At 49.7% G+C, this 22,820-nt stretch overlaps 1 protein-coding gene and 1 non-coding gene across 6 annotated transcripts in view; both read right to left on the reverse strand.

The window, feature by feature from the left end:
* The window catches only part of ABCA4 (ATP binding cassette subfamily A member 4), a 128,697-nt gene extending 108,377 nt beyond the window's left edge, over positions 1–20,320 (reverse strand). For all 5 annotated transcript variants that reach the window (XM_036026444.1, XM_036026443.1, XM_028511498.2 and 2 more), the window contains exons 1-5: positions 20,165–20,320; positions 12,087–12,180; positions 10,893–11,034; positions 8,219–8,358; positions 2,870–2,997 (exon numbers count right to left, since the gene is read on the reverse strand). In XM_036026444.1, the coding sequence (XP_035882337.1) occupies positions 2,870–2,997; positions 8,219–8,358; positions 10,893–11,034; positions 12,087–12,180; positions 20,165–20,230 (570 nt within the window). In that variant the 5' untranslated portion in view covers positions 20,231–20,320. The remainder of the gene's footprint in view (positions 1–2,869; positions 2,998–8,218; positions 8,359–10,892; positions 11,035–12,086; positions 12,181–20,164) is intronic.
* On the reverse strand, positions 10,349–10,451 carry LOC114498246. Its single transcript, XR_003684690.1, has one exon. It is a non-coding gene; the product is annotated as a U6 spliceosomal RNA (small nuclear RNA).
* Positions 20,321–22,820: the final 2,500 nt, after the last annotated feature.

Consider the following 22,820-nt stretch of genomic DNA (forward strand, 5'->3'; position numbering starts at 1 on the left):
ATTTAAGGAGTAACAAGTGCTGGATTGAATGTAGTAAAGCCAGAGCACAGAAGAGGGAGCATTAAGAGTAGTGAGTAAAAATAGCTAGTATTTATTGTTTATTGTGTACCAGGCACTGTTCTAAGGGTTGTGCATATATTAATTCTTTTAACTCCCACAGCAACCATATGCGGTAGGCACTTTTGTTATCTCCACTTTACAAATGAGGAAACAGAGGCACAGAGTCATTAATTAGCTTGCTGGAGGTCACACAGTTAATCTTGTGGCTTTGCTGGGATCTGAACCTACAGCTTGTGCTTAACTATTACTTGTTAGCAATTTGTCCAGTGGGGAAGAGGGAGGGGGCAGGACAAAGAGAGGAGGGTTAATGACCAGTTTCACTGAGGAGGCAACATTTGAGTTGGGCCTTGAAGCAAGTCTAGGAGCTTACAGGGCTGGGGTGGGGTGAGGGCAGACCAGACCTGTATCACTCTCTTCATCTAGTAACTCCCTAGACAGGGAGAGAGGGGGTGATGTGATTCCCTTCCGAGCTGTGCTAAGACAATGGGCAGAAAGGACCAGGAGGGGCAGCCAGTCCTGATGGCAAAGAACAAAATTCCATGTTTGATGAGGATGATCAATTAGAGAGTTGTAAACCACATGTGGCTATTTAAATTTAAAATAATTAAAATTAGTCCTGACTGATGTGGCTCAGTGTGTTGGTCATTGTTCTGCAAACTGAAAGGTCACCAGTTCAGTTCCTGGTTAGGTCACAAGCCTGAGGTGCAGTCCAGGTCCCTGGCTGGGGGTGTGCAAGAGGCAACTGATTGATGTTTCTCTCCTTCTCTTTCTCCCTCCCTTCCCCTCTCTCTAAAAAGGGAAAGAAGGAAGGAAGGAAGGAAGGAAGGAAGGAAGGAAGGAAGGAAGGGAGGGAGGGAGGGAGGGAGGGAGGGAGGGAGGGAGGGAGGGCCTTTAAAATTAAATAACTTTCTAAGTTCAGTTCCTCAGTTGCACTAGCTCTATTTCAGGTGCCTAGCTGCCACATGTGGCTAGTGGCTACTGTATTGGACAACACAGAGGAAGAACGTTGCCTTTGTGGAGGAAGGTTCTAGTGGACGGTGCTGTTAAGAAGCCGCTGAACAGGACACAGGCCAAGACTGAGGAGGGGGTGAGGAGGCAGGTGTATGAGGCAAGCAGGCAGAGAAGCAGGGTAGGCACAGGGTACAGAGGGAGCTGGGTCCCCAGGAGTGGCCTCTGCCTGCACAGGAGCTCTGGGCCCCTCAAGCCCTGGGGTTTGCTGGTCAGGGAAGCATCAGTGATTCAGAGCCAGCAACACTAAACAAGGTCACAACCTGGTGACCCAGGACTGTCCTCTCCCCACATGAGAGGCCTCAGCCCTGAGGACAGCAGCGCAGCGACTAGAGGTCCAAATGCCACGTCAGTGAGGCACTGGAAAGACATTTCCCCTCAGTTCCTGGCTTTATCTCCACCACCCTTTTATTACCAACTGGAAGTCATTAGAGGCATTTCCAGGACTTGAGTTTTATGAGCTGAAGGGCAAACAAAGGGGAAAATGACCAACTGGTGCTCCTGCCACCACCTCCTCGGGTCAGGCGGAGGGAACCTGGAGCAGGGCAGCCAGGCCTGACTCGCCAGGAAGCCACAGCCCCAGGACGCTGGGCCAGGAGCCCCAAGGCCCCAAACTACAGTAGTGGTTCTTACCACAGGGCCTGCTAGAATCACCCGGAGGGCTGGTTAAACTGTGGGTTGCTGACTGGTCTGTGGTGGGGCCTGGGAATTGGCTTTGCTAACAAGCTCCCGGTCCTTATGGGTGCTGCTGGCCTGGGACTCTGAATACCACTGAACCAGAGTGAGGAAGATTGGGCTCAGAATGAGAAAACCTGGATTCTGCAGCAACTTTGAACTCTATACCCTCCTGCAAACCACTCAGTCGCCAGCCGCCTCTCTTTCCCCATCTCTCTGAGCCATCTCAGGATTCATGTGAAGAACGTGTAACTAAAGGATGTGAAAGTCATGTGTTCATGGTGAAAATGCTCTGAATAAATACGAGAGAGAATGGACATGGAAGAACTAGGTTTGGGGGTGGGGTGGTGCGATTAGGTCAGATTGTGCAAGGGGCTAGAGGAAGGAGTTTGCCTGGCCTAGAGAGGAAACAGGGCAGGAAATCGGAGGCTGCTCTGCACGCTGCCGTTATCAGCCTATAACGTGGGAGTTACCCCAGCCCAGCTCAGGACTCTGTGCTGCTGGCTTCTCGGCCTGGGACTGTTCTCACAGTTATTTGCATGGCCACCTTCTCGGCGGTCAGGTTTGCTCAAACACCACCTCCTCAGGAAGGCCTTCCCTGGCCACCCCATCTAAAACGGCCCCGTCCCATGCCCGCAGCCCTGCCCTGACTCCTGACCCTGCTAGATTTTCCTCACAGCACCCATCTCCGCCTGCACACGCACGGCTTCCTTTGCTTACTTCATACTGCCTGTGGCCCCCAAGTAAGCCCAAGAGTGAGGGGCTTGTCCATATTGCTCACACTATTCTCATACCCAAAACGTCCCTAAATATTTAATGAGTACATGAGCAAACTTCAGTTTCCTCAACTAGAAGAGGAGGTGGAGCCACGTGGCCTCTAAGGTTCTTTCCCGCTGTAAAACGCTGAGACGTTGTGTTGCCAGGACTGGCGCTGTCTCGGAATCCTATGAGGGCAATGCTTATCAGTGCAAGTAACCCTCAGGAATTCTCCTGAGTATGTGGCATGAATTATGGATTCTGGATGTGAAAGCAAGAAGGGAATAAAAAGCCACGTTGTTCCTTGCCTTTCTCAGGTCTGTGCTCACCTCTCCCTTCCAGGGACGGCTGACCAAGGACATGAACCTACCTGCTCCGGTCGGACCAGGGAGTTGACCAGAAGGTGGACAACTGAGTCAGACAGGCCAATGTTTTTCATGAGAAATAGTGTCAGTGTTTCTTCATCTTTTAGGACATCCTGAATTCGTATTCCTCTGCCTGTATATGAATGAGAGAAAGACCAGGGTGCTGAAGGGGAGGGAGGTGGGTCAAAACAGAGAAAACATCTACAACTCATTGGAAACATTTCTAACTGTATTCTTGGGGTCCTTAGGAACATCTGGAGGGTGGGGTTCCTGCCAGTCAGCTGTCCCCCAACACAGTCACAGAATTAACTGCTGAGACAGCTCAGCAAAATTTAGTGAGAAGGCCCAGAAAGCAGGAAAATGTCAGCTCAGGGTCTGCTGTGGGGTTGGTCTAGGACAATGGCTTTCAGCGAGGTAGGAGCAAGGAGCGGGAGCATGGCAGTTTAGTCCCCCGGGAATATTTGGCACCATCTGGAGACACGTGTGGTTGCCACGACTGGGGAGCCACTAGTGGCTAGAGAACAGGAATGCTGCCAAACACCCCACAGTACACAGGCCCGCCTGGTCCAAAACGCCAGTAGTGCTAAGGGAGAGAATCGCTATTCCCGGACTGGGGAGACACGTACTCTGTTCACAGTGTGGTTGTCATGGGGTAGAGGATCCTTCTTGGCCTTTCTGCAATTGCAGTTAAGGGTCTAAGCTCAGGGTACTGATGTGGACTAAGAGAGATGGGGCTGTTTTGGTCAAGGAAAACTTCAAGTGGAGAAGAGAGGATGGCCCATTGCTCGGGCCTGCAGTTTCACACCCTAATCATCCCGGTCACATTCTTTCTAGCTCCACTCAGAATCTGCTAGAAGCAGAAAATTTTTTATGGGGAGACATAAAGGACTCTTGACAGTTTAGGTAACCTTGGGGCAAGTGATTGAACCTCTTCGGAGCCTGTACTTTCCACATTTACCTCTCAGGGATGTTGTGTGGGTGATGAAAGACAAGGAATGCAAAGTGCTTAGCTCCCAGCCTGAAAACAGCGCGCATGCGATCAATGCTCATTCTGATTACGGCCACATTATTCTTACCCCTCGCAGGGGAGTCCCACTCAGGGTGCCCACCTCCTCTGCCTGCTTCCAGGGCCAGCACTCTGTGTGAAGCTGGCCGCTGTCACAGTTCAGGAGGTGCTGGTCAGAGAAGAAGGTTAAAGGCCCAGATATTTGTGAAATCGTTTCGACATTCTGGGAAAGTCTTTGGGTTGCACGAAAAGGCCTATCTCTGCATTCCAAATTCTCTGGGAGCCTGGTTGACTGCTTATCTCACATAGTTCTCCTTTGGCTAGATTTAATCATCAAACGCCCCTGCTCCTTCCAGAGCCCATCTCCTCCCTCCCCAAATTCTTCCCTCACCAGGGAGCCAAGAGGCCAAGGGCCTGAGTACGTGACAGCCATCCCTTCCGTTTTCAGGACGTGACTCGCCCCGCACAGTGCCTTATCCAGAGCAACTGGCTGCTTATTTCCTTTTGAAAGGGGTGAGTCAGCCACGGGCCTGGCTGTGCAGTGAGCACCGGGAAACCTGTCCTGAGGTGCCACTTCCCCATCACCTCCGTCCCCAGGGTGGGGGCCCTTCAGAGTCCCGCCCCTGGGGAGCCCAGTGTAACTACCCTTTGCATGAGAAAAGCCCAGAGACTTTAGGGCGACCTGACACAGGAAGGAGCCTGAGGGAGGAGAAGGGTTTGAAGAGGGGCTGTTCTATTTGATTCTTGCCTTCCCGCCTTTTCAACAAGGTAATTCTGTCATCTTCCAAACTCAGGTGCTGCTTCCTCTCTTCCTTGCCCTGTGGCAAGAGTTCAATTGTTTTTCTCCCAGTCACTTTTTTGTGTACAATGTTGTTTCTCACACACACACACACACACACACACACACACACACACACATACACACACCCCTCCTGAAAGTAGTGGGCTGTGCATTCTACTTTCATCAGGACCCCTCATCACCCCTAGTGATGCTGAGCACCCAGATGTAGGCCTGTGAAGTCACCTGTCTCTGACATCCAGCACTGGAGCCTGACATGGAATCGGAGCCTCAGTAAAATGGAACGGCTCAGGTGCCCAGTAAATACCTGTTGTCTTGCCCTGAAAGTCATGACCCCATTGGACTGTTTATCTCTTTGTTATTCTTTAACTCACTCACCTGACCTTACATAAAAATACCTTTGCCAGGGAGAGGGACAGAACAAGGGAGACCGTATCCCACCCAGGCGACTGGGCGGCTGTGGCCCTAGAGAGCAGGGGCAGGAGCATTCTGGGCCCACACACCCGAGGAGGGGTGGGGGCCGTCCTGCAGGGGACGTGTGGGGCCCAATGTGTACAAAGTGGCTGATACCAGACAGAGGTTTCACTAGACTCTCGAGGGAGAAATGTGAACTGGGGGCCTGAGGAAAGAAAAATAAATTTAGTTTAAAATGTGGTTCTGCTTGTTCTCTTCCCCACGAAGATTAGAAGCTGGGGGAGGGGCAGCTGAGGCCCGTGGAGTTGAGGGGAGCTGAGGTGGGAGGGAGGCCAGGAGAATGCTCGAGGCCCATGGGAAGAAGGTGTTTAAAGATGATTGAGAGACCGCAGAGCTTCCTTGGGGGTGGGAGGGGAGGGGGCTTCACGTCTGCCTTTAACCATTAATCCTCTCCTGTGGAGAATGCTGTACTACAGGTTTGCTGGAAAGGAAAATGCCACCTGGTCAACCATCGGCACACTTTCCCAGGTGACCGGGGAGCTGACTGGCAAAAGCACACACCAGTGACAGCCGCCACCTTGCTTTCAAAGACTTAACGCTCCACTGCAGCTTCAGGCTGAGGATTCAACATTCTCAGGGAGCGGTGTCCCCAGGTGACTCTGGGACAGGCAGGTTTTTAAATAGCCTGCAGTGCTAATGATGTACTTCAGTCCCCAGCCTGGAATTCCTTCGGAGACAGTGTCCCAAACTTTCCTTGGAGGTGGATGGTCTCCTGTCCCCACGAAGGGCCACTAAGGCCAGGTGTTCTGCAGAGTCTCTGTTCCCAGCCCCGAAATTCTTTGGGAGCTTTGGCTGGCCTTCCCTGGCCCGGCCTGCGCAGACCTCCAAAGCTGCTGTCGTTTAGCAATTTCCCCCCAAAGCAGGAGGAACCACCCCTGTGCCAGTCAAGACTCGGCCCGCTCTGGGGTTAGGGGGTAGTGGTTTTGGGTTCTCATACACACACTGTAAAGGCCACAGAGAAGCTGAGGTTTGAATTGACGTCCTTCACACTTCCTCCCAGCCAGTCTCCAGGTGAGGATCAAACACTGAAATGAAATTTCTGCTGGATGAACAAGGCAGGCAGTTACTCTGGGCTCAGACAGCCATGTTCTCTTCTGCTGTTTAACCTCAGGGGAAAAAGTGCTTTCTGCTTGGTGTTCCCCCTGCCCCCGATTTTTCTTACTATTAAAATGCTGATTGTGCTCAGAGGACTATAAATGCTTAGTCCTGCAAGCTCCAGCTAAGTAAATTCTTCTACCCAAAGCAGCAAAAGACACAGCATTTGTAGTTTGGTTTTACTACATAGAGTATAAGCATTACTATTTTTGAAACAACTACCACGTAATGAAGTAATCTGAAAGTCCCATCTGAGCAGACTCCTGTCCTTTACTGCGCCAATGGGGAGTGAATGGAGAAGGTGGTGATGAGATGGAGAACTTTCCCCTCCCGACTCCCCTGAGCTCCTGAAGCTCCACCTGGGCTCCTCTCTACTGCTCAGGCGGCCACTGTTCACTCAGTCCTTTCGCTTCTGCCCCGGAACCCGGCGAACACTCGGTCTGACCCATCTCCGCTGCCAGGGACCAGCACTGTGCCAGGCTGGGGGGGCACTGGCCAAATGTCTGTGGCATGTTGGCTGGCCTGTGCAGTGAGGCTCTCGGGACGGACCTGTTCCAGTCCTCCTCCACCTTTCTTGTTTGGAACCGAGTAGGAGCCGTGCCACCAGCCCCTCCAGTCCCCTTGCTGGGCCCCTTCCTCATCCTTGTCATTCTCTAAGGTCATCCGGAGGGTATTGCCTCCCATCCTTACCCCCATCCTAGGAGCAGACACCTCCCAGATCCACACTGCTTCCTTCTCAGGCTCTCAGCCCCATGAACCATCTCCCGCACCAGCAGCCTTTGCTCTCCACCCCGGGACTGCAGCGAGCCCGGGGCTCCTGCGGGCGCGGCTCCCGGCCTGCAGATGGTTCCCGCGGGGGCTGAGGCTGTTGCCACATCCAGTCCCTTGGGCTGTCTGCAGTAGAGCCTCCTGCAAACACATCATCTACACAACATCCACCTGTGCTTTGAGGAGAACCGTCAGAGTGGTGTCCGGGGCTGGGTTTGTTTGTTTCTGTTTTTCTCCTGGGAGGAGGGGCCAGGGAGGGAGCTCCTCCAGGTTTCTGCTCACTGTTCCCGACTCCAAGGAGCTCTCCTACCCACCCAGCCTGGCCTTGCATTTCCTTCACCTCCTCATCAACCAAACTGTCACCTCTGCTCTGCTTCAACCACCATGGCCACACCTGGGGGCTTGTTCTCGCCTGTCCTGCCTGCCTTTGAAATCTGGAATTCACATACTTCATTTTCAGACCACAACCATCAGTCCTTCCATCCTGCTCATTTTCTCAGCCCTTAAACAGGGTCATGAAACCCCCTGAGATCTCTAGTTCCTGGCCCCTTCTCCCACTATCCCCTGGCCCATTTCAGCACTTCTGTCTTCTTGTCCATCCTTATGTACCCTGGAGCTGACGTGTAGTTCCACACCACCCTCAACCCCCTCACCTCCTGGACCTTCTACTTGCCCTCAAACCTCTGGCTCTGTTACTCTCAACTCTGTACCTTCTCTGCCTCAGGGATTGGGGTGCTGGATATCACTAGAAGAAATCAAATGATTATACATATATATCTCATGATAAACGCATGCTCCCTGGCCTCCCTGAGTCCTTAATGCTACTTGGCATTGGGACACATGTTCCTGGTTAGCTTGCTCTCTAGGACTCTGTGGAAGCTGTCTGAAAACCCCTCTTCCCTGCTTCTACCACTCAGCCTAGCCTCCTACTTCCCAGAGCACACGGTGTCTGGGTGCGCTCCTTCCTGTCTCTGGGCTTACCTGGGTAAGAGCTTGCTGGCCCTTCTTCTCAACCTCCTACCGTCTAGGCTGGTGGGAAGAGCAGTCCTCACCAAGGCGAGACTCACGTCCCCTCTAGTCCCCATTCCTTCCTGCCTCCTCTAGTGTCTTTTCTGACCACATCTCCCTGCTCTTCCTTGTATCTTGAGTCTCTCTGATGTATGAGACAGGTGAGAGGCGACTGATAGCTGAGAACATAGAATCCCACCTTACCTGCAATTTTCTCTGGGTGAGTTCGGAGGGTGTCCATGAGTTGGGATAAGGTGCGAAGCTCTGTCCAAACACGGCCAAGCTGCTGGCTCTCTGGTGCATCCACGAGGAGCTCGTGAAAATCTCGATACACCCTTGCCAAGCTGGGAGAAAGACAAGGCCTTGTTGGTAAAGACATAGCTGCCATTCTCATAATAATAATACCGCCTTGTGCAATTTTTAGAGATACCATCTGCTTAACCTAGCTACTACTTATGTATCTTTACAGTAGTGTCAAGGCAAAAAGAGACTAATATTTTTATTTTTTTTTGTATTGAATTCATTTAACATAGCAGACAAGGGCAGTGAGCAATTCATTCAGTCTTCCAACTTTGGCAGGGCCAGGTCACCTCTCAACCCCATTCTCTAGGTGTCTTCTGTCCTGAGAGGCTTTAAGCAGGATATTAGTAGCTGTTAAGTTCTTCCCAACTATCCCCACTTCACTGAGACCTGCCCTTCCAGCTGTTTACAGGGGGAAGGTCTGACAGCCACACTTAATCCACAAGTTCTTCTCTGCCTGTGTGCATACACACCTCTGCCAAGGCTGATTGGATGAGGATAATGAAGCCAGGCCAACCAGATTTGTTCCCAGGCATTTAAATAATGTTCAAGGATGCTCTTCCCATTGCCTGAGGCAAGGTGCTAGACCTGAACGGCCAGCACTAGCCTGGGCACTGGGAAGCAGGAGACACTGGTCCATGGAGAGGCAGACGACCTGGATGCCCAGGGAGAGGCAAAGAGACCACACCTCACAGGCCCAGACGGCAGATGGCAGCTCTGACGGTCCTTCGGTTCTCATCCCACCCCTCCTGATACCTGACTGCAGCGTCTTGGCTTGTGAGAAGGTCTAGTGTCCAAATCATACATTTTCCTCTGGAACTTCAACTTGTTTAAAGGGGTTTCTGTGCCTTGCAAGCAAAGACCCTTGAATAAGCCAATATTTCACCTGTAATGCATGTGTGATACATGAAACCCAGATTTCCTGGTTCAAATGCTGAGCACACACTGGAGTCCGAAGCCCCCCTTCCCCAACTCTCACCCTTCAATTCACAGACACTGCTAGTACCAGCCCCACCAAAGCTCCATCCAGCCTCGCTGAGAAGTCTCCAGGGCTTCCCGACCCCAATGTGTAACCCATGGGGTCTCTCTAGATGGGCAGGCGTTTCTTCTCAAGCACCTCAAAGAGACTCAGGCTGAAAGTGTAGATTGTAAATTACAGACTCTTGGTAGTCTTTGCGGCCATGGGAGCCCAGCTAAAATGTCACCTCCTGGCTGTCCTAGAAAGATAGGTGTTCCTTAGTGAACAGTCACATATTATAGGCTCCTGGGCCATGATTTTGTCACAATCACTCAACTCTGCCATCGTAGGGCAAAAGCAGCTATAGTTTATTCCCAGTGGGAAAGGCCACCTGCACTAGGCTGGCTTACTAAATGTTCTTTTTTTTCAGTCAAAATATAATTTTGTCCTGGAGGAATTATATCCAGAGGAAACACTGAAGTAGCAACATACATCAGTTTCCATCCGACTTGGTGTTTGGCTGAAGTCCACTCTACAATAAGCCCTGGTCAGTGACTCTTGAGTATTAGCTTCATAGGCTGCAGTTCAGGTTCAGCCCAGGGGGTGAAGGCCAGCCCTGTCCTCACCTCTGAGCCTCTGTCTAGAGGACATTCTCACCTCATGTCCTCCCACCTCTGACAGGGAATCCCAAAGGATGGCTTTCTTCCTATGGGATTGGACTTGAAATTTGACTCCAGACTAGAAGTCATTAACCTGAAGTCCACAAGTCCCCTGACATCAATGTCATGTTTTGTGCCTGTGTGCGCATTTTTCTTGGAAGAAGGGCCATCAGTTCCCATCGGTTTCTTGGAACGGTCTGCAGCCCCGCAGGTTTGGAACCACCACCCTCCAGCCACAGCCTCAGATTCTGATGCCCAAGGGAGCTGATGGCATCTACAAGAGATAACTTGGAATTTGGCCTTTTCTCCCAGGGAGCAAACTTCATCTTGTAAATCTTATTTTATTCACCCTTAAAATATTCTCTGACATTTTTCTTAACCTTTAGATTTCCAAGAAAGCTTTTTCTTTTTTTTTTTTAAAGGAATGCTTCGTGAATTTGCGTGTCATCCTTGCACAGGGGCCATGTTAATCTTCTTTGTATTGTTCCAGTGATAGAGTGTGTGCTGCCCGGATGGACACTGGCCAAGAAGCCTTTCAGAGAAACAGGGATCTGCCAGGTTGGCCAGGGGAGCAGTGATTTAAGGCACCAGAAGGAAAACTGAGTTTTTCTTATTCAGTGACTCGGCCCAGGCAGACAGATAACCCGGAGGCAGTGGCCGTATCTCAGCAAGGTACTGCCATCAGACTTCAGGTCACGTCTTGGAAACAGAAGGACCAAGAAATCGTGTCCTGTGGTCTTAGTTTGAAGCTTTCTCCCCAAGTGCCCTGACAGCTAACAGAATGCTCCAGAGGGGAAACATGTCCCACTCCTATGAGCTTAAGGATTCAGCAAGCCACGAAAACCTTCACTCGGCATGACACAGTCTGTGTGTGTGTGTGTGCACACTTGCACTCCGGCGTGTGACGGGATAAAGGGGAATGCAGCTTCTTCCCCCTTAAGGTGGAAATCGCAACACTTACATGGAGTTGTTATAGTTTGACACAATTCCAGGAGATTCTGCCAGGGTGGGACTTTTAAAACAAGGATTGTTCGCATTGCAGAAAATTCCCTGGAGCCATGGCAAAATTCCTGCTGAGGGCATCGCCTTGTTGGGAAAATGGCCTTTAAGACAGGAAATGAAGACAAGAAGTTAGTCCTCCAGACCCAGTGGGATGAAGGCCTGTGGGTTTGGGGGGTGGGGGTGGGGCCCCTGCAGGAAGGAGTCTGTCCCTCTGGGGCTTTGCTTCACTCATTGACATTTAAGAAGCAGGAGCATCTATGTATGGCAGGCCCTGCACTGGGTCCCAGAGACAGGGCCCCTTCTCTCAAGCCCTCAGTATAGCAGAAGACAGGCAAATGTTCTAACAGAGGCATAGGTGGAAGTGCAGCAGGGAGGCAGAAATGAGCACATTATTTTGCAGTGGTAGGGGTGAAGGGATGTTTGCTCAAAGGGCCTCCACAAGTTGCTGACGCTTGAGGAGAAGAGGCTGACCTGTTCCTTCGTAGGAGCACCTGCCTCTGAGCAGGCAGGAAGCTTGCAGATTATAGGCTCCTTGAGAGGGGATGGAGAGGGACAAGGAAATAGATCAAAATTTTGGTCTTAGAACTCAGGAAGAAGAGGGTCAGGAGCAAGAAGAGGGGACTGAGCCCTTTGTGTAACTCCTGAGGTCTCACATCAGCCGCCTAGAGGGCGAAGATGTCCCCCTGCCCAGAAACCAGAGGGGCGTGGTGTAAGAGAGGCGCTCACAGGTTCACCCACCCTTGACGCCAGGGCACCTCTGGGGTCCAAGAAATAACGTTTTATTAAGCATGATTGTTATAGCATCGCTTTTTCTTATTTTTCTCTAGCACTGTGTGTAACCTATCCCTAAATTGGTCTCCAAAATATTTTAGAAAAGTCATCTATACTCTGCTCCCTTTAAATACTAGTTACAGTTTAGGGCTCAAAAACAAAAACAAAAAAGAATCACAATTCATCAGGAACCACATACAAGTATTTGCATAGAATGTGTAAGAATAGACGATTAGTTTGGGTAACACTGACGAATCTGCTTTATGCATGGTGGGCATGAAATGCTAATAAGCAGATATGATCCTGGCACCCTACCCCCAAGACCTGTCTAAACAAGAGGGTGGGGCCTCCGGCTCTGCCGAGGCTGCCCCGAGGTGCTTACATTCGTGTTTGCTGTAGAGTGGGTTCACATTCCTTAACCAAATCAAGACCAGAAATAAAGATAAAGGCCAGGTGAGTTCCACCACAAAGCGAACCTGGATAAACAGAACAAAAAGAGAGACCAGTGATGCTAAGAGATTATAGAAAGCACACCCAGAAAAGACACACTTCATCTCAGCACCTGTCTATGCAATGGGACTTTGGATATTTCTTGAAGGACTTCCTTTTTTTATCCCTTCTCCCATACTAGCTCCACTATGATATGTTAGACGGGCAAGACATAGTGTCCACCTGGGCTACATGTTGCCTCTATTTTATTTTAAAGATTTTATTTACTTATTTTTAGAGAGGGGAAGGGAGGGAAAAAGAGAGGGGGAAGGAACATCACTGTGTGGTTGCCTCTCTCATGCCCCGCACTGGGGACCGGACCACAACTCAGGCATATGTGTCCTGACTGGGAATCGAACCAGCGACTCTTTGATTCACAGGCCAGCACTCAATCCACTGAGCCACACCAGCCAGGGCATGTTACCTCTATTTTAAAAAACTGCATTCAGGACTTTGATCAAGGATCATTGAGATGTGTGCTCCCATGCTTTTTGGATGTTGCTGTGACATGAGCAGATCCTGGTTCAGTGAGCCCCACCAGGTTTCACCTGTAATGCTGATGCTGCAAGTGGTGAAGACCTCATTATGAGCTCTCCTGCAGATAAGGAAACAGAGGCCCAGGGAGGGCAGGCTACGGTGCAGTGTCACATCAGCAGTGACGGCATCAGCACCAAAATCCAGTCTCCTGTCTCCAGGTCAATGCCCTGCTCATGCCCACTGCCTTGCCTTTTAACACACACTAGACTCTGCATCTATGGTCACCCATGAGGGAATGAATGTGCAAACGATTCTATGAAATACTGTGATCCACAGCAAAGTCAACAGAAACCTAAGTTTACCGATATTTTTCCTTTAAGAATTTCTCACTGCTCAAAGAGACAAAGCAGGGTGTGCTGTTGTGGGCTTTTACAAAACTGGGAGACATTTCTGCTATGAGCATATGGTTGAAAGTTGGTATTTAAATTTAGGTTCAATTTCGAGTTTAAGGACTCTTGACTCCAGAGGAAGAAGAACTTGCGGGTTGTTGCAGCCTACACTCTGGGGCATGGCACATGAGGATGGGATTGTGGGGGGACCGGAGGAAGAGAGGGTGTGAACTGGTATAATAGCTCTTTGACCTAATCCCTGTTCCAGAGACCTTAGGAAGGAAAGGCATACGATTGAAAAGTCTTAAGCAGGTGGCTAAGAATAGAGACTTAAGTATATATAGATCAGGTAGAGGCTATTAGCATGACCATTAACCATTTGTTGTTCCTTTCAAAAAATGTACTTAAACTGTCAGCAGAACTGTGGACATCATACCAGGTACACACAAGTGTTTGTTCTTTTCCCTCTGTAAAGTCTGCTGGCCACAAAGTTATCACTGCACAAATCATAACGTAAGTCAATGAGGAAAAAAGGAAAATGCATTGAAGAAAACAAAGCAAAAACTGTTTAGGGCAGGTGGTGATTATAGTGTTGCAACTTATTACAAATGTTTTACTCAAAATATGTCTAGGGAGGATGTGTTAGAGGAAACACGAGATATGATGGGAAGAAGAAAGAATAATAGATTTTCCTTAAGGCACTCATTTTTCAGGGTTCCCCCTACACATTCTCCCACAAGAAGGCAAAACACCAAGGTTGAACAATTCCCATCCAGTGTTAAAGGGACTGACCCCAAGCACACTTGAAAGCCATTGGAATGTGGTAGTTCCTTCTGGGTATGCAAATCAGGGGAAGAGGGATGGAGCCTCCCCCCTGGTGACCCCATCTCACTGCTTACCCTTTGCTCTTTCCAGCCCAGCCCAGCTGTTCCCACAGCAGCCCACACTTCCGGTCTCATCGCTCATCGTGTGCCAGGGTCACTCACTGCTCCTTCAGGTACGTGCCCCTCTCACTGGCTGTAAGCCTCCTGAGGGCAGGGACCACATCTATCCTCGTCACTGCTGTGATTCTAGCACCCAGCACAGGGCCAGGCTCACAGTAGGTGTCCGATAAATACGAAATGAGTGAGCCTTTGTCAGGACTGGCCTAGGGGGCTCCTCCGGGAAAGCTGAAGGGGACACAGAGGCTCAGGGTCACCAATGGTATTCAGATTTAACAAACTGCACCGGCTTCACACCTTCCCTGTTGCTAAGGTTGGGAAACAAGTCTGGCGAGTTAGCATTGTGAGTGATGGGTGCAAACAATGAACGAAGTTGTTCCTGCTGTCTTTACCAAGAAATGAGACAACCGGCCTAGGTTCTGCACATTTAACTCTTCCTAAGACAACTGCCTGCACCTTTGGCTTTCTATCAAGTCAGGCAGCCTCTTTCCATGCAGCCAGTCTATCTGGGAGGAGTCCACTTTGTTAGGCATTGATGCTGGTTTGTGAATAGGCAGATCTGGGTTAAGAATCACTTTTGCACGTGCTTAATATCTGCATCTCAGTTTTCTCATCTGTGGCATGGGACCGTTTTGTCCTACAGTTTACACCTAAGGTTAAGAGTGTGCCAGTACTGAAGTTTACACCTGGTTTTGCTCCCCATTAGCTGTAGGACATTAGGTCACCTATTGAACTTCTCAGTGCCTCAGGGTTTCATCTGTAACATGAGGGGTGATGCCAGGACCTGCCCCTCAGAGCAGCTATGAGGATGAAATGAATTCATCGTATGAAACCCCTAAGGCAGAATCTGACCCAAGGTAATGTGCAATAAACACCAGTCATTTGTTACTGACTCTTACCTCTCACAAGGACCACAGGGACACTGTAGGTGATGACATGTCGCAAAAGCTGAAGAGCCAGGATATATAATTAAAATCATCTGCAAGCTCTCAGGCCTCCACTCATGCTCGTGTTTCTTCCCTTTCCCCCTTTCTGGGTTCAGAACAGCTCATTTGCCGGTTTGGAAGCATGCGGCTTCCTGAGAAACTGACCACCAGCTGTCCCCCGCTCCATACGCTGGGGGGCTTGAACCAGGGCCAGGGTCAGGCAGCCTGGCCTACCTTTCCCAGGGATAAGGTTCCCAGGCCCGAGCTCCTGCATCTCAGCCCTGTCTGCAGTGTGAGTCACACACTCTCTCATCCACTCACTCCCTCACCCCTGCTTGTGTTTTTGAAGTATCTGGACTTTGCAAGGCATTGTGATTTGATATCCTCCCATCAGTGGGGGCCCAGATCAGAATTCTCCATTCCTCCTTCATTCTTTGCCTGGCCCTATGGCAAGTGGGGCTTAGCAGGTGCTCCTTTTCGCCTCATCTCAGACTTAGGGCTGCTGTTCTCTGCCTGCGTCCCTGCCCCTCTGTGCCCCGCGTCCTTGGCCTAGGTCTGCAGTTCTCACGTGGCCGTGTCCTGGAGTTCTGTGGGGAGCTTAGGGAGTTGGCCCAGATTACTTCCACCAGCACCTCTGATTGCGGGACATTAGTTTGATTTCTCACACCTCTCAGGTAACCCCAATGTGCAGCTGGGGCTGAGGACCACTGGCATAGGAAGTGGTTGGGAACCTTTGAAAAACATTTGTGGGGATGTCATTGTTATTGTTCTAACTGTGGGAACGTTTGTTTTGGAGGGGCTGCATTTCACACTTCACTCTCCGCAAACAGATCACTGGCAATTCTTTCCCTGCCTGGCAGGTCCTCACGACAACCACTTCTCCCTCCCCCAGAACCCTGCTCATCACCGCCCCTGAGCGGCATCCCTGTCCTTGATGCTCAACTGTGCAGGGCATACCCTGGGGAGAAATTCCACAGCGTAATTAAAAGCATGTTTTCAGAGCAGCTCTGGCTACCCCCACCCCTTCCCTTTAAACATGTCTGTAGCTTTAATTAAGCCCAGCCGAACTCAGAAGGGGCTGGTGGAAATTTTTTCCCCCCAAACTGGTATTTCCTTGTTCTCTTTTTTGCTTCCCCTCCCCCTCTCTCCACCACTCAACCTACATGGGGGAGGAGGGGTCCCGGGGAAGGGCAGAGTTGTTCTTGTAGTTTTTAATCTTGGCCAATTGGATTTTCCCCCTCCTACTCTGTTTTCAATTTAAAAGTGGGTAAGCAGATCTTGAAATGAGCCATGTGATTCCCCTGTTGCACCCAGAGCCCAGACAGGATTCTTAGCCTGGACGAATTTGACCCAGGACCTGGGTGCACTTGGAGCCGGCTGCCCAGCAGTCCCGCACCTGCCAGGTTCTTCTTGCCTAATACTAGGCCTGAGACCAAGGGCCATAGCTGTCCCCAGTTCCTGGAAACGATAAGCTCCCTACTCTCACCAGTCCTCAGGCCTCCCCCAAACACCCTTCCCTGGCATGGAAGCGGGGACTGGGCGATGCCCTGAGGGGCCTTAGGTTGTGAGCTCTCAGGAGCCGGAGACAAATCTAATGAGTTTTATAAAACCTCCCGGCCAGTGCCTGGCCTGTCACAAATATGGGCAGATGTGCATTTGTCCTGGATGGTGCAGAGATCTCTTGTCATTGAAAATATATGTTTGAGCAATAAAGTCTTTTGAGAGGTCTTCTTTCACCTGGGCCAACGCCAGCTTCTCCTCTGAGATCCCAGAGCGCATCCTCACTCCCCACCCCGGGCTGCATTCTGCTCCACTGTTGCTCTCGTCATCTTGCTTAGCAATTGCGCCTGGCGCCAAATTCCATGAGAGCAGGGGCGATGTCTAACTCACCTCACCGCATAGGAGGCGTAGGGCAACCACACAGCCCTGTCTGCCAGTCCAGTGCTGGTTTATATTTGTCATTCTGATGCAGTTGTTAGTAGGTTAATGCTGCCCCCTTTCACTCTCATAACTGCCTTGGTTGGGGTGAAAAATGAGATGGCCACACACTATTTTTGTGGTCTCCGTGGCCAGCCTATTGAAAGGGCTTAATATGTGGGGACAGCGTGGGGTAACAACCATGCCTGCCTGGCCTGGAGTCCCAGGTCCCGTTTGCCCGTCAATAACATTCTCTGAAGCCTCAGTGACCTCATCAGTACCCATGGGGACAACAGTGGTGTCTCTCTCATGGAAATGAGGTGAGGGTTTAAATGAGGTGACAGTACAGTGCCAGGCACTTAGTAATATTGCACTTGATAAATGTTAACAGAGGAAGAAAAAAGGGAAGGAGAAATATCTAAAGATTTCTATCTTATGCCCTTAGGGATTAGGAGAGGAGGAATGGGGAAATTTGGTGTCTGTTTTTGCTCTTGCTCATAATAGTAAACACCCAAAATCACGGAAGTCTGAGAAATTAACCTAGAAGCTAAGTTATGGGCAGAAGGTGCTGTACTTTTTCTTTTTTTTCTTAGAGTCACCATTTTGTGGAGGCAGAAGCTTCCAGAAGGACCAAAAGCTTAGGGCAGGACCACCCCTCTCAGAGATACCGAGGGCTGTGGAGGATGCTCCCATCCTTACCCAGACATCCTATAAATTCCTGGAATGTGTTAGCAGTGGGGAAGAGGGCTGGAGGCACATCAGACAAGGGATTTCAATTACCAGGCCATCTTGATGGCATCGAAGGAATGTCAGCCCAGACTAGGTGCATCCTGGAAGATTGTCCAGCCCAGGTCCTCGACCAGGTGGGCCCCATCTCACTGGAGAGGGGTTGTCAGCACGCTCCTCTGAGAGGAGTGGAGAGGACAGAGTCCCCGAAGAGGGGACACCCACCAACCCACCAGGGAAAGGGAACAGAGACTGCCAGGAGCTCCTAGCCAAATCCTATCTTTGAAAATAGGGTTCGTCTCTGCAACAGCAACATGCTTGCTGTGCAGAAGCACTTCAGGCCAGTAGCCATAGTCCTCAGTTATGTTTTTTGTTGGCCACAAAGAGCACATCGAGAATAAAATTAAGTGAGAACCTTAATTTGTTATGGAAAAGAGAGAGAAGAGGGAAAACAGTGGCACGCTGGCTTCCCCGGCGTGCTCCACAGGCTCTCGTGCAGGCAGGGGCTGTGGGCTGATTGTCTTGGCTGCCATCGTGCACCCAGCACCTGGCACAGCGCCTGCCAATTATTATTTGTGGATTGAAGGAATGCATGAATGAATTTAAGAATAGGTCTTAGTTTGAGTTTTGTCCGTATTCATTCTAGAAGGGAAACTTCTAGAAGCAAGGGGTTGGGTCTCTGACTACTGTTGCTTGGGGGCAACAAATAACTGAAACATGAATTTGAAGAATCACACCAGTTTTGACGAAGGAAAGCAGCCTGAGGACAGTGGTGTTTCCCACAGATGAGCAGGTTCTAACTCGGCTTCCCCCTCCAGCCTCCCTAAATCCTGTCTAAGTCACACACAGAAAAAAACCATCTGTGCATGTGGCTGGATTGTGTCTCTTGCTCCTTTCTGTGTTTGTTATTAAGCAGTTGGCCCTCAGTCCAAACCCACCAGTCAGCCCGGGCTCCCTCCTCACAGGTCTGGACCTGAGCCCAGGCACTGAGACCCCGGCAGCAGCCTCCTGCACACCTTCCTTGTAGGTCTGAGTCTCAACTCCACCAGCCTCTCTTCTGTGTTTTCAGGTCTCTCTTTTTTTTGTCCTCACGCAAGGATATTTTTTATTGATTTCAGAGAGATGGAGAGAGAGAGAGAGAAACACTGATGAGAGAGAAACATCGGTTGCTTGCCTCCTGTACTCACCTTGACTGGGGATTGAACTCACAACCTTTTTAGTGTACAGGAAGACTCTCCGGCTAACTTAGCCACCAGGCCAAGGCTGTTTCCAAGTCTTAATTCCCTGTTTTCCCCTTGGTTCTCTCGGCTGTAACTGTGTCCTGCCATTGCTACCTCCATGATACCTTGGAGTTCTCTTTTACGCTCTCAGCTACCAACTTTGTACTTAGCAAAGACATTTTTATATTAAATTCTTTCTTACTGAGACACTCCAGATGTTTCACAATTGGCTCCTCTCTTCTCTCACATTTTCTTCCAACACCCAGGAAAACCCTGTCCTGCCTATGTAAATCCCTCTTGAATCAGCGCTGGGAGCAAACCCATGGTCTTCCTCCCCACAGTAGATGTTCCTCCCCATCCTCCTTCCTTGTCTGGCTCCCGTCTTTCTAAGTTCAGCCCTGCCCCCTTCTCGCCCCCTCCCACCTTCCTCTTTCAGCTCTTTAGTCATTTTTCAGTATTTGACATTGGCATGACTCTGCAAGCCTGTGGCAAAGTGCATCTCTCCTTAGAGTTATAGATTCACTCTTTATCCCCTTCCAGAAACAACTTAGAAGTCTATTCAATGGTCTGATTTCCTGGGGCTCTTGCCTGTACTTCTCAGAGGATATTTGGCCTAAGCTACTTTTATTGTTTTGGTCTCAAAACATACTTCATGTTCTTCCAGCTAAGCTGGAAGTGAGTCCAGGGTGGAGTCTGCATCTTATGCTTTTAGCCCCTGGTCCAGCCCAGTCCCTCGGCTGCTCACTGAAGAGGCCCAGTGAATGTCTGTGATGGTTGATAAGGCATTGCAATTCATTTGATCTAAAACACCATCAATTTTAAGATATACTGTAATTTTTTTTGCACACTACAAAAGAAACAAGTGTGTCTAATTAAACTGTCACTTGATTGTACAAATGTGAAGATGTGAAAAGCCAGTGTGCCCTGTAGAACTGATGAAATACGGTGTTACTGAGCTGGGATGCTCTCAGAGTATGGTTTTCTGTTGAGCCTGCCCTTCGGGACTTAGGTTCTTCTCACCATACAGCATGGATGCTTAAGGGTGCAGAGACTGGACTGGCACATTTAAAAACCAGGGGATGGGAGGGATGGAGGGGCAATGGGCTCATAGTCAGGGAGGGCAAAAGAAGACTTGAATGTGACCATGCTGAGCTGTGGGTGGAAAGTGTCCATCTCAGGACAGAGATGCATGTCTCTCTGTGCCAGACACTTTACCGAGAGGCTCACAGTGCAGCCAGATGGTTAACCATTGCTTCGGTGCTAAGTGGCAACCAGCCCATCAACTGCTCATTCTCCCCACTCCCACCCACCCTGCTCTCTTCACCTGTGAATTTGCTCCACACCTCACTTGGAGACCCCAGGCTGCGCTTGTTACCTTTTGTCTTTTACGCAGGGTCCAGTTCTTCCAGAGCAAAAGCTGGATCTGCCTCACAAAGCCCATGCTGGTGACCACAGGAGACCAGATCTCTCGGAGCCCTCCGTGGATGGCTGAGGCTCACGGGAAGCAATGGACATAAATGACGCCAAAGCACCTCCAGCTCAGGGTGCTGTGCCCTTCTCTGGGTGATTAGAGGCTAGTTTCCCCTGTGAAAGCATAATCTCTTTTAATTACATGTAAGCCCTTTGTTGAGGAAAGCAAGCTGACATTTTAGGAAGGGAAAGAGAAACCTAAAGACACAAGCAGCAGGACATGAAGCCAGTTGAGGTGGGGACATTTCATAGGAAACCAAGACCCTTAGGCTCCCACGTCCTCCGAAGGAATCTCTGACCTTAAAACGTGGGACAAAATCTCTTTGCAAAAATATGGGCTGGGCTTTGGCCTTCACAACAGCCTGCCCTGAGCCGGCACCCAGGGTTTGATGGCCCCTCTAAACCCCATCAACCCACTTGCCAGATCTGAGGTCTCTCCCTTTTTTAAAAACCATTTATTTTGCTCTGTAGTAACTTTAGGCCAGCTGTTTGGGGGCATCTCTGAGCTTAGAGGATGGTAAGTGGTTTTTATCACTTGTGCTAAAATTGATCCACAAGTCGTTGGCTACCTGGGCTGTACTGGAAAAGCCTCTGGCACTGTCCTCCACATCCAGGCTCAGTGGGACGGAGCTCATGACTGACCAGCCACGTTGGACACAGGCCATGCTGGAGGAGAGGCAGCGGTGAGCCAGCCGCTGTTATCCCAGTTTGCAGTAGGGTGTTGCTGGATGGATGCGTGCCTCTGGAGTTGCTCCATGATCCTGAGTGACACCCCAAATATAAGATACCCTGGTACTTCACCACTGGGAATTTTGCATCTCTACCTCCTCAAATCAAAAGTTGCTTCTCTTTGAAAGACTCTAAACCTTTGACCTACCTGGGTCTTTATTTAAACCCATAGAGAAGGAGTGGGTGTGGGCTTCATGGGGTTGTGATCTGTCTGCAGACGTGAGACACGAACTTAGATAAATTAAACCATGAGGGTCTACAGGCTGTGCATGTGGGGGTGGGGGTCCCAAGAAGAGGATGATGGTTTCCACTTAGGCAAACAAAAAGGCTTTTTGCAGGTGTGGCCTTAGAGACAGGCTTTGATGAATCACAAAATAACATTTTATGGTACTTTTATGGTTTACGAACCGCTGTTGCATGTATCATCTCGTTATATCCTTGTTCCAGTTTTGTGAGGCAGATAGTCACCCTGTTTTATGGATGAGGAGCCTGAAGCCTGGTGGGATAAAACATTTGGCTCAGGGTCTCTCATGATGATGCTTGGTTCTAGTCAGTTAAATCCTACATGAAGAAGGGAGGCAGGAATGGCTTATCCTGCCCAGACAAACCACAAGAAGTGAAGCACGGCTAGAGTGGAGGGTGTGGAGGGAGTGCTGAAAAAACAGGCTAGAATGGGGAAATAGGGAGCAGATTCAAGAACTGGTGATTATTATGGACTCGTTTGAGATTTCCTGAGCACTTGCACAGTGATCTTTGAGTGGCCCACAGGTGCACAGAAGCAAGAGCTGTGCAGAATCATTCAGATCTCATTACATGCTAAGCATTCTGGGTGTTATCTTGCAAGAGACTATGGCAGATTTTAATCCAGTGGCTGCCAGGAGGAGCAAGTTCCCATTGGCAGCAGCACGGGATGGATGGGGGAAGCAGAGAGCCTGAGCATAGGTAGTAATAGGGGAGGGATTGGAGTGATAAAAGGAAGGAGATACAATACCTTACTGGAATTGGATGATAAGAAAGAGGAAGAAGTCAGCTGGAATGATTGGGGTTTAGGGCTTGGTTGGCTGAATAGTGACATGGTGGTGCTCATAGCTGAGGAGAGTGCCAGAGGAGGGCCCTGGAGAGGAGGAGAAAGGAGGAAGGAGGAGAAAGGATGGGTTTGCATTTCATATATTGATTTTGAGGTTCCTATGATGATCTATCTCTGAGTGAAGATATTCAGTGGAAGTTCTGGGATGGAGGCACAGATTTGGGAATGATCGGCATGCAGATTAAGCCCTGGGAGTGATCTGGCAGATTATCGAGCATGATGAATTTGGAGAGTATGCGGGGTCTCCATGGGGGAACTACAGCTGGGGCAGGAATATGCCTCCTTCCAAATCACCAAAGGGGAAGACAGTTGTAGTCAGCAGCTATCAGCTGTATGAATTGTGTTCTCTCACAGTTTTCAAAACAATCCACTTGTCATTGAGTTACAAAAGAAAAACTTAAATTATGAGCACTTTGTTATAATTTAATTGATGATACTCCAATTGCATAATACCCATCTAATTGATATTCTTGCCTGAACAAATATTCACTGATATTGACCTCTTTTTTATTGTGGTAAAGTATACATAACAGAAAATTAACCATGTGAGTGTGCAGTTCAGTAGTGCTAAATACATTCATCCACACCGTTGTCCAGCTGTCACCACCATCCGTCACAGAACTGTGTCATCTTCCAACGCTGAAACCACACACCCACTGAACACTAGCTCCCCGTTTCTGCCTCCCTCTGTCCCTGGCAACTGCCACTCTGCTTTCTATGAATTAAACTACTTGAAATATCCACG

Source organism: Phyllostomus discolor, chromosome 5 (genome assembly GCF_004126475.2).
Source record: "Phyllostomus discolor isolate MPI-MPIP mPhyDis1 chromosome 5, mPhyDis1.pri.v3, whole genome shotgun sequence".
Lineage (NCBI taxonomy): Eukaryota > Metazoa > Chordata > Mammalia > Chiroptera > Phyllostomidae > Phyllostomus > Phyllostomus discolor.